The 12,457-nt window shown below is 40.1% G+C and overlaps 1 protein-coding gene across 2 annotated transcripts in view; it reads right to left on the reverse strand.

Moving 5' to 3' along the window:
* Positions 1-12,457, reverse strand: part of ANO2 (anoctamin 2) — a 246,767-nt gene that overhangs the window by 130,220 nt on the left and 104,090 nt on the right. For both annotated transcript variants that reach the window (XM_040979008.1, XM_040979007.1), the window contains exon 10: positions 2,047-2,181. In XM_040979008.1, coding sequence (XP_040834942.1) covers positions 2,047-2,181 — 135 coding nt within the window. The remainder of the gene's footprint in view (positions 1-2,046; positions 2,182-12,457) is intronic.

Below are 12,457 nucleotides of genomic sequence, written 5' to 3' on the forward strand. Positions count from 1 at the left end.
CCCATTATTAGGGAACCCAAGCCATCCTAGAACACCTAGGATACCTTTTCTTTTTTTCTTTTTCCTTTTTTTTTTTGTTGGCTTAATCCAGTTAAGGCTTCATTTCTATCACTTGCAAATAAAACAGAGTATTAAACTCTGCTATCAGGGGCAGGAATTTGAAAAGGCAGTAAAGATGCCCATATCCCATAATGCAGTGCTATGTTCAAGGTCTAACCACAGCTAAAGCTGCAACTCCAGCTTCCTGTTAAGGTGCACATTGAGTAGCAGCAAAGGATGAAGTACTTGGGGCCCAGATGGAGTTCCAGACTCCTGGCCTTCCACTTTCTGGTGTCGCAACAATCGCTGTTAAGGAAACATTTGAATTTCTCTCTCTCTCTGTTTCTCTCTCTGCCCTTTCAACTAAAAAGGAACAAATACAAATTCCTTAAAGAAAGACTGTTTACATAAATATGCTAATTATGCCTTTATTTTCAATGACAGTTGTGAGGATAGCAAGAACTTGGAATTCTAATATTAGCCAAACATTTTATTGACCTTTGTACTCGACTTCTCATCTACTTCTCATCTCCTCCGTAAAGCTGGTGTTATTATTGCCATTGAAAGCTGAGGAAATCATTGCTGAGCTAGTGAACCATCTAGTCACATGGCTGATGTGCAACTTTGCCAGCCCTAAATGTTGCTATAGTGAAGTGGTTCTTATCTTTGTAGACTCTCTCTTCCCAACAAAGTCTCACGTGGGGCTGGTCCTTCCAAATTTTACTGCTGCCCGCTTCCTCACATCATTTTATTCCAATAGCGTTTGACCATATTGACACATGACATCCACCCAGTGTCACCCTATACTCTTGCCTTGAGTCTAATGGGAAACCAGAGATTTAAAAAAAGTCATGACATCAAGCAGGAAAAAAAGAAAATTCTGGTATTACTGAAACAGAATCAGCATTTGCCAATGCACTGCAGAAATACTTCTTAAAAATGATGATTTAGTTTCAAGAGAAAAAAAAAGCTCATCAGACACAGAAAAAAAAAACAGGAAACATGAAGAACACTCAAGAAAATGCACACCACCAAAAACTAGGTACAGATTTCACAATGTTTTGCATCAAAATAAACTTGTCTTTCACATGAGACTACTTTACAGGGGTACATGCCAAAAACATCAACTACATATTTCCAAATCTCATTCCACAAAATATTTAGCTTTTAGAAGAATGTATGTTTCTACTCTATTTGTAATATCAAATTGGTACAATACCCTGGAGTACAAATTGTTCTCCAAAAATACAAAAATAGATATAACTTTGACATCAATAATTATTTCTCTGGAAATTTGTCCTAAGGAAATAGGGAAATGTTTGAAAACTAAATTATTTGATATTCATTGAAGTATTGCTTATTTTTTAAAAATCAAAGAAAACATTAAATGTCCAACACTTTGTGTTATTTTTGGTCATTTACGCACATCCACAAAGCAGAGTTTTACACAGCCATAGATCACCATGGTGCAAACAAGATAGATTATAATCTATTGTTGTTCTTTGAGAATACATTACAAAATAGCTTAAAGAATGGATTATTTCTTTCACAAAACTGAATGTGTACAATACTGTATGCACAAAGAAAATATTTTGAAAGATCATATGGCAAGATTTTAAGAATGGCTCTCTTTTTTTTCTGGGATTTTGCATGCTTAAAGTGTTTTGTATTGTGTAAGATGCTTTTTTAAAGTTTGTAGAAAATGGAGTTGAAAGATGACATGTTTTTTTTTTCCTCTCTATTCTCTTATTATTCACCTGATAACATCAGACTGTGACCCTAGGAGAGATTTCGACTGGGTAAGGAAGTGAACCACACCAGCATGACTCTGAAGTCATTCCCACCACTGACAGCTCCCAGATTCGTTCCAGAAGGGAAGTTACATGTGTGCTCAGGGTGAATGAAAGATAGAGGAAGACTCTGCAAGGAGGCGTGGGAAAGGTACTTGAACGGGGATAAAACTCCAAACAGATGGCAACTGAGCATTTTTCTTGAAAAGTCACTTACCTGGGAATATCTTCTTCGATTGTTGCACATCCATAAAGAAACACGATCACCCCAATCACAGAAGATGGGATGAGGAAAGATGTGTATAATCCCAGCCAGGCGAAATACAGTCCAATTTTTTCTCCAAAATACTTTCTGAAAAAAAAAAAACAAAGCAAGCAAAATGACACACAGCTGAAGAACATCATATGCTTTCCTTATTTCTGTTCTGTGCCTTGAAATTGGTCAGTCTTAGTACTTGTTCCTTCCTGTGTTGAACACAAAAGGGATACAGGTTACATGGAAAAGGAAAAACTTCAGCACAAACCTAATAGTGATCTTTTCTGAAATGAAGTACATTCTTCTGAACTCACATCTACACAGCAGTCATGGCTGTTCATTTAAAACAGGCATGAGAAGGAATCCAGTCCTAACAGCAAACTAAAAACATGCCATAGATTTGGGTATCTTTACCAAACACGAATATTCTATCATTTCTTGCACACCATAGCCATCAACCTACAAAACAGCATGCTTAATTGGGACTAGTTTATTTGAGCAAAACACACAAATTACATATTTGGGCAAGTATGCATTTGTACACAAAGCTGCACGCATACATTCCTTAAAGAATGGCTGGAAGGGTTGGCATAGCTGGCTAAGCTGCCACTTGGGATGCTCTATAACCCACATCACAGTACTGATTGGAGTACTGGCTATTCTACTTCCAATCCAGTTTCCTATGAATCCTAGGAGGCTACGGATGATGCTCCAAGTACTGGAGCTCTGCCAACCACATAGGAGTCAGAAAGGATTCCAGGCTCCTGACGTTGGCCTCACCTAGTCCCAACTGCTGCTGGCAGAAGGCATCAGTGAATGGAAGTACTCTCTCTCTCTAAGAAGGCAAAGTGACAGAAGAGAGAAAGAAAGTAACAAATGATATTTTTAAGCTGACTAGAGAAATTCAATTAAAAAAAAATCAAACTGCTTCTCCATGTGAGGCTATTATGGGCGATTTTGAAGTTTCACTCATTGAGCGTTTCTGAAACCATTTCAGAAGCAGTATTAACTTTTCAGATGATATCTGATATTACAAAATTACTTTCTTTTATGATCTTAACTTTATTTGTTCCAGATCGTTCAGCACTTCTATGTCTTTAATATTCAATCTAAGCACATTGTTTTTTAAGCTTTTAACTAGATCCTCTCAATTGTCCAATGTTTGTGTACAATTGTTCATAACAGTCCATTAGGTTCTTTATTTCTGTAGTATCAATTGTAAAATCTCCTTTTTGTTTTTTAATTTGCATCATCTCCTTTATTAATTAGTGTAAAGGTTTTCTACTTTGTCTTTTCAAACAACAAACATTCAGCCTTATCATATTCTGTCATTTTCTTTATTCCACTCATTTTGCATTAATCTTTATTATTTCCTTCCCTCTGCCTATTTTGGAATTACTTGCCTTTTATTTTTGTCATTTCTTAAAGTATATAGTTAGCTTACTTTATTTTTTTAATAGTGTTCTTTTTTAAGGCAGATATTTAACACCATAATCTCCTCCAGGATCTGGCACAATGGCTCAGTGGCTAAATCTTCACTTTGTCAGCACAGGGATTCCATGTGAGTGCCAATTCATGTCTCAGCTGCTCTACTTCTTATCCAGCTCCCTGCTTGTAGCCTGGGAAGGCAGTAGAGGATGGCCCAAAGCCTTGGAACCCTGCACCCACATGGGAGACTGGAGGAAACTCCTGGTTCCTGGCTTCAGATAGGCTCAGCTACAGCCATTGCAGCCATTTGGGGAGCAAGCCAGCCAATGCAAGATCTTTGTCTCTGTCTCTGCTTGCCGTAAGTCTGATCTGCCTTTCCAATATAAATAAATGCCCCCTCTCCTATTATCAGTGCTGCTTTGATGCATCCCACAAATGTTCATATATTGCTTCATTTCAATTTATCTTGAAATATTTTCTAATTTTTTGACTTATTCTTTCACCTAGCTATACTACTCTTGGTTGGCAATTTATTCTTTTAGTCTTTGAATATATCATCTTGATCGGCTAATAAATGTGTGTTTCTATGGGATAAAAAGATCTGGGGTCCTCTGTTCTGCCCTCTTGCCAAGGTCAATATTCTTTTCTTTCTATCTTTCTACATTTTGTTAATGAACGACTTTTAGAACAAAAAGCAGTTTCCTTTCCAAAGGAAATCTGCCAACCCATATCTTTTAATGCCCACATTTATGAAGTCAGTGAACTATCATGGTAATACTCTAAAATGCAATTTTCCTTTAGGTAAATATTGATTTATAGATCCCTGATGAGAAAACCACAATCCACAGAGAAGTAATAGATTTCATCTTCAAGAGCCTGCAATGTAAAATCCAGATGGGAAAGGGGAGCTGTGCTCACACTGCGCACACTGTGACGGAAGGACTAAAGAGTAAGCAGAATGGTGAAGAGAACATACTCACCCCTGCTTCTCTATACCACACAGATGACCGCAAGAGAATGTTAGCACAACTTTGTAGCTACAGAATCTGCATAGCTTGTGATGCCAGAACCTTTCTTGAGTCCAATCAGAGAGCTGAAGTTGCAAGATAGTCTGTTTATTCATTTATTTATTTAGTAACGGCAGGAGCCTGCATTGTGGAATAGTGGTTTAAGCTGCACCCTGTGATGCCAGTACCCTATATAAGCATTAGCTAAGGTCCCAGCTGTTCCACTTCTGATCCAGTTCCATACTAACATGCCTCAAAAAGCAGCAGAAGATGGCCCAAATATCTGAGCACCTACCCCCATGTGGAAGATTCAGATGAGGTTCCTGGCTCCTGGCTTCAGCCTGGCTTGACCATAGCTACTGTAGCCATTTGGAGAGTAAGCAAGCAGATTAAAGATTCATATTTCTCACTCTCCCTCGCTCTCCCTCGCTCTCCCTCCCCCGTGTGTGTATCTCACTTCCTCTCTGCAACTCTGGCATTCAAATAAATAATTAAATCTCTTTTTTAATGACAATCCATCTAAGGACAGATGGGACATGTGAGCTGCCTTATATCTGCCAGAGAATGAAGAGACCGGCACCACAAAAGACTTAATCAATGTTTGAATTACTCAGTCATAAACTGCACCACACCCTCAGCAACCTGCACGTGTCAACAAGTTCTGATCTCTCCCACAGACTTCCATGTGGTACTTAGAACAAAGATAACAGGCAATGGAGGAGACCAGACACAGCCACACGGGTGTGAAAACACGACACCTTCCTGGCATCACCTCTCACTCAAGGCCTTAAACAACGGAGGGAAAGGAGGATCCTGGGGCCCAAGCCAAGGCCCATTGAGTCAGTTACCTGAAAATATACCCATCTTTACCACTGCAGAACAGCAGAAAACTCTCTTCTAGCCCTACAAATATAAGGCGTCATTTGTCCAGCATGGGAAGAGCGATATAAGTAGTAAGAAAATCTTGTTCCTTGAGGCTCAGGTGCACAGAGCCTGCCTGCGACTGTTGGGAGGACCCAGAACCAAAGCTCCCCTTCCCCCTTGCTCCCACAGTCCCAACTTGACATAGCACTGGAAGTCAGGGCCCAACACTCTATTAGGAGGACAAGGGGAAAAGCCCATGAAAAGACCACAAGCATAAAAAGACCACTGACAGTCCAGGGTGGCAAAGACGCTAAGAGGACATGGTTTCAAACTCCAGGGCCTACTCAAATGGCATAGAAGAGCAACTCTTCACTCCCCACAGATCCCAAAGGTGACCAGCAGAAGCAAAATCCAAATCCAACTCAAACTCTGCCTTGATTGACTCCATTCCCTTCACCCAGGGCCAGACAGAAAGACCTATGTACATGTCAGCTATCTTAGCTTTCATTGCCTTTCCTCAACAGCTAGCCTCCAAGAAATGATGCTACATGAAAGCAAACCACACTCAAGGAATAAGAGCCAAAAAAAAAAAAACCACAAAATCGATTTGAATGTTAGTGCAGCGAGCTAAGGACTTTAACATAGCTTTAACTAATACATTAAAAAAAAGCTAGACAAGGGCCTGGCACGGTAACCTAGCAGCTAAAGTCTTCGCCTTGCACACGCCAGGATCCCATACGGGTACTAGTTCTAATCCCAGCCACCTTGCTTCCTATCTAGCTCCCTGCTTGTGGCTTGGGAAAGCAGTCAAGACACTGAAGAAGCTCCTGGCTCCAGATCAGATCAGCTCAGCTCCGGCTGTTGCAGCCATTTGGGGAGTGATTCATGGGACAGAATATCTTCCTCTCCGTCTCTCCTCTTCTCTGTATATCTGACTTTGCAACAAAAATAAATCTAAAAAGCTAGACAAAAGCCAAGAAGCACAAAAGAGTGACAAGAATAAGCTAGCAAGAGCTGCAGGACAATTATCAAAAGGTCTGTCACACATATAGTCAGATCATTGAAGTCCCAGAAAGGCGAGAGGGTAAATGTTTGAATGTATTATGGCCAAAAATTTCCAGAAGTAATGAGAAATAACAAGAAAGGACAGAAGAGTTTACAGAACCCCTAACAGAATAATTTCTTAAAAATTTCAAACTCACATATCCTAAACACACCATAATCAAATTTCTTAAAAAAAATAGTAAATCTAAGTCAGGTAAGGGGAGGTATTAGATGCATAGGAAGAATGGGTAATGGGGCAGTTACAACCAATTTCTTGGCAGATACTGTACAAACCAAAGGGAACACAACGACTAAAGTATGGAACGAAAAGTTCAGAGTACTATACCGTACAGGAAGTATTGTTCAAAACTAAGGCAGACAGCAGACATGTTGGTCTATGGATGCCAGCTGAGAGAGCCACAAGTCCTATCAGAGTGTCTGATTCCCAGATGTGGATTCTGGGTCCAGCTTCCCGCTAACGTTGTTCCTAGGAGCAGGAGGGAAAACGACAACTCCAGTACTCGGGTCCTCCGTCACACAAGCAGGGGACATGGATTGAGTCCTGGTCCCTGACTCTGGCCCTGGTCCAGCCCAAGCCATTATGTGCATCTGAAAAGTGAACCAACGAGTCCTCTCTTCCTTTGTCTTCTGCCTCTCTGGGGATTTTTTAAAAACAAAGAAAACACATAGGCCAAAAGGCTGTTTCAGAAAGGGAAGGGTGAAAATACTCATTTTTGGTCAATTTGTACTATAGGAAATGTTAAAGCTCTTTGGGCAAAAGATGTACGGTCTCAGGAGACATTGCAATCGGCAAGCCTAAAGCCGGAAATGAGCAAAAGGATGAAAAAATTGAAAAACTGATTTTTAATCTTAGATAGTTCAGTTTTCAACACGTGCATTTTTATGTGCAGTATTTCCCTTCAAGGGGGTTAAAACTAGTTTTTGGAAGGTTAAAAAAAAATGTTACTACCATGAATATATTGATCCTCCAGAGGGCCACAGGAGTGTGTGTGTGTGTGTGTGTGTGTGTGTGTGTGTGTGTGTGTGTTACATTAAAAAGACAGTTTGGCAGGGTAGTGGCAAGTGAGAGGGGCAGTATAAAAATAATGCCTGAGAAAGATATTATTAAAAAAAAAGTTGAGAAACATGGGCTTAAATCAGATATGGTAAAGATTTGCTAAAGGACTTAAAACAAATACAGCAGCAAAACTTACATCAATAATGACACAGAAGACAGAAGACAGGAAGATAAAACATACTGCTTCAAGGTTATTAACTTCTTGACAAAGTGATATAATGCTATTTTCAGGTATCACATATAATACCTGAAAAGTATTTCATAAACCTCAGAGCAACAATTTAATAATTAAGTGGATATGATTGACAATCCAGTATCAGAGATGAAACGGGATTATAAAATATTTTCATTTCAAAAGAAGGTAGGAAAAGAACAGGAAGAGCAAACATATGAAAGATGAAATATTTGAATGTATAATGATCAAGAATTTCCAAAAGTAATAAAAGACAAAATACAGAGCAAACCAGTTTCAAGAACTCCAAGCAGAATAATGGATGGTAGACTTACAGTACAGTAAATACATTAATGGTTATATTACATGTGAATTGTTAAAACTCAGATTGTGAAAGTGGAAAACGAAATAAAACCCAATCATATGCTTTAACAAGAATATCACTACAAATATAATACATATTTAAAATAGAAGATTTGTAAATTATAGGACATGAGAACACTGAGGAAAAGCAAGCTGTGACAAAAAGAAAAAGGAAAAGAAAAAAGGACATGGGACCAGCCTTGTGGGTAAATGGGTTAAGCTGCCACCTGTGCAACTAGCATCCCCTAAGGGCTGCTCCATTTCCAATCCAGTTTTCTGATACTTGCCTAGGAAAACAGTGAAAGATGACCCAAGATGTCTCTGCCACCTACTTGGTAGACCCAGATAGAGTTCCAGGCTCCTGGCTTTGTCCTGGCAGCCCGGAAATTGCAGCAATTTAGGGAGTGAATCAGTGGGTGGAAGAGTCTCCTTCTCTTTCTCTCTCTCTCATTCCCTACATTCTCCCAACTCTCACTCTGTTCATGTATAACTCTAACTTTCATAAAAACAATTCTATAGATAGCAACATTTTATAATAAAGTGACCAATTCATCAAGACCTAATAATCCTAAATGTGTATATACATTATCAAAATACACACAATAAAAACAGAACTGAGAGGAAAAATGAACAAATTTTCACCTCCCAATGTCAGATGTTACCCAACTTAGAGTGGGGTTACAGCCAACAAAACTCATCGTAAGTTGAAAACATTGTAAAAATATTTTTAACACACCTTATCTGTCAAACCCCATAGCTTGCCAACATACCATGTTATAGAATGTTAGTTTATCCAGGGGATTGCATGGCTCATTACAGCACCTTAACAGTAGAGCAGTAGCTACCTCTAGTTAAAGAGGTCAAAATTTAAAGTATGCCTTCTATTGTATGTATCACTTTCACACTATGCAAGTGAAAACTTCTAAATTGAATCATTCTAAGCCAGGGATCATCAGTAAAGATGTTAGCGCTTCTTTTTCAATAATTGAGAAGAACAGGACCCGGCACAACAGCATAGTGCTTAAGGTCCTTGCCCTGCATGCACCAGGATCCCATATGGTCACCGGTTCTAATTCCGGCAGGCTCGCTTTCCATCCAGCTTCCTGCTTGTGGCCTGGGAAAGCAGTCAAGGATGGTGGCAGACCTGGAAGAGCTCCTGGCTCCTGCCTTTGAATTGGCTCAGTTCCAGCCATTGCGGCAGCTTGGGGAGTGAACCATCGGACAGAAGATGTTCCTCTCTGTCTCTCCTCCTCTCTGTATATCTGCCTTTCCAACAAAAATAAATCTAAAAAATTGAAAAGAATAGACACAAAAACATAAACCAGTTCCATTCCATTAACATTTAAAAATTTTTTCAATGCCCAAGACCACAGACTGAGTCATTTCAAAAAATTTAAAAGGATTGAAATAATATTTCTTCCTGACCACAACAAAATTGAACTAGAAATAAACAGCGGAAAGATAATATGAGAAAATCCCCCAGATATTTGAAAATTATGCAATGCCCTTCAAAACAATCCATGGACCAGGGGACAAAAACATAAAGCAAATTGGGGAAATATTTTTCAATTGGCTAGAAATTTAAACATAGTCTCAAAATTTATGGGATCCCAATAAAGCAATGCTATGAGGGGGGGTATATATATATATATATTTATATCACATTGAAGACTTGTAACTAAAAGAACCACGGAAGTTTTAAATAGTAATACAAGCTTGTAAGTTAACTAGAGAAAAAGAACACACTCAACATAAAACAAGCCAAAGGAAGGAAATAAAAAGGAGATAAAATTTCAATGAAGTTGAAAATAGAAAACAGCAGAGAAAATCAGTGACACTAAAAGCCAGTCGTTTGAAAGAATCAATAAAATTGATCAGGAAAACAAAAAAGATGCATCCCCAACAACGGATGTAAAAGAAGGGAATGCCCTACAGTTCAGGCTTATTCATTATCTTACGATGATGTTGATTATCTTGTGTGTTCACCTTACCTTCTTTACTGGGCCACATGACCCATCTCTAGAAGACAGGGAAGGGGGGAAGAGGGGGAGGAAATAGGCGTCAGGGACACAAATTGCCCTAGCGTTTTCAGCTTGGTTGGTTAACCTCACTTTTAATTCTCACAGAATGTTTTCCAGGGGAGAAAACTGGAGCTCCCCGATAGACTTATCGGAAGTCACAAGGCTACTACATAACAGCCCATGGACCTTACCTCTTTCATCTTACCCTTTCCAGTTTAGTGCTCTCGTCAATACAACAGCATCAGCAACACCTGAGGCTTTATTGGGGTCAACATGCCAAGCTATGCTCTAAGAGGATTGTAAATATTACCCGATTTTTCTGCCCTCATACCTCCATGAGGTAGTACATTACTACTCTCGATTACAGATGAGGAAGCCGATGTGTTACAGATTAACCTGAGATGACACAGCGAGTAGGATACAGAAGACTGAAATTCAGGGACTGGCACTGCCGATTAAACTGCTTCCTGCGAGACTGACATCCCGTATCAGAGCGCTGGTTCAAGTCACAGCTGTTCCTCTTTCAACCCAGCTCCCAGCCCTTCCAACATGTGACACCTGGATGGAGTTCTAGGCTCATGACTTCAACCTGGCCCAACCCGAGCCGTTATGGCTACCTGGGGAAGTGAATCATCATCAGGTGAAAGATTCTTTCTCTCTCCCCCCGCCCCCCATCCCTTCCCATGTATGGGTATGTCTGTGTCTGCCTTTCAAATTAATTCCCTAAAATTTTAAAAACAAAAACAGATTCAAAGCCAATGAATAGAATGAAATTCTAGCTTGCAAACTCTATGTTATGCAGGCTTTCAGGAGGGATTTAGAAAAGGAAAAGAAATGGCTGGGCAAAGGAAACGACTGTGGCAAATTCGCTCATATGAAGGAGCCTCCCGTAATAACAAAACACCATCACTCAGGGCAATAGCCTCGCACATGCTTCATTTATCCTCAAAACATTTATCTACTACCTAACACTGTTTTCTACTGATTTATTCGTGATTTTGCCCAATTCTGCTGCCAAACTGAGAACTCCTTGACAGCAGAGATGTTTTCTGTCCCAGTCACTGTTATATCTTTACTACCCACTACGTGTCTGGCACATTGCAATGGTTTCAAAACAGTGGCTTTAATTTTAACAGATGACTACACACTCACAGAAACCTCCTAAGGTGGTCCTTAGGTCTAGCTCAGAGAAATGCAGCCATGTGAAAGGCTCACACAGGAGGACCTCAGATTCCAACTCGAAGCTGCCTAACTTGAACGTACACTTGACCCAAGACGTGTTTCTTTCAAGAGGTAGTGAGGATACTAGCCTTCATTTCAGCCTCCCAGCCTAAAAAGCATCATTCTTTGCTATTAAAAAAAAAAGTGTTACAGGGTGCGAGATCACACCAGACCTGTCTACGGTTTTATTAAGGAGTCTTAATTAACCAAGCTTGGTGATAATAGAACATACTAGAAACAGCAGATCACAAGTCCATATGGCAATCCAACCAGTCATAATCCAACCAAACATAATCCAAAGGGGAACAAATGGTCATTACCCTGAAGTCCATCGTTAAGCTAAAGACCTATGTCCCAGCTTCCCCAACAATATAAGTTATCCTAAGAGATATCCAACGAATAACCTGGACACACTTACCAAGCTTCAGACATTCACCTTTCCCTGGCTTCTCCGCACACATTCCACTACTGCTAGGCCTCACCTCTCCTGGAACTCCTTGATAATACACAAACCAGAAACAACATTTACTGTATCCATTGTCCCATCTAAACAGTGCACAGGGCCCACGCTCAGGGGATTACCTGTCCTGGGTCAGCCAAGAGTTGAGGTGCCAGAGTAACGGAAACACCTGACCAGAAAGAGAGTGAGCCTCAGCTTCATGGGCCTTTTAAAGGGGCTTGTGAGGGGCGTGGTTACACAACAATGCAATACCGTCCCCTCTCAGTTGATTGATGAGTCACAGGTGGGTAGGAGGGAATACCTAAGTGTTGTGAGTTAAGGAGTTAATTGGCGCTCATTGGAACTGGGCTTGTAGCTAAAAAGACTAGTTGGACTCATCTGGTTCCAACATCCCGGCCGAATTAGAACGTGGGGGGAAGAGTATACAAGGAGAGGTGCAGGAGCAATCACTGGCTGCACTCCGTAACACAAGGAACCCTAAGGATCACCTCAAATGGAATTCTTCATTCAACCGTTTATAAAAGTGTGAACTCCGGAAGAGAATTTCCATCAGAAAAGGTGATGATGGAAAGTATCTGTTCCAGTTCCTACTTGTAAAAAGGCAATAAACACAATGACTAGTTAAACATTTCTGTGTGTTAATGAACAGCACGAAAGCTTCCAAGCACACGTCAAGCAATGATTAGACACATATGCTCATGCCTGGTCCCACAA

Source organism: Ochotona curzoniae, unplaced genomic scaffold (assembly GCF_017591425.1).
Source record: "Ochotona curzoniae isolate NIBS_2020 unplaced genomic scaffold, NIBS_Ocur_1.0 contig_2927, whole genome shotgun sequence".
NCBI classification, from domain to species: Eukaryota; Metazoa; Chordata; class Mammalia; order Lagomorpha; family Ochotonidae; genus Ochotona; species Ochotona curzoniae.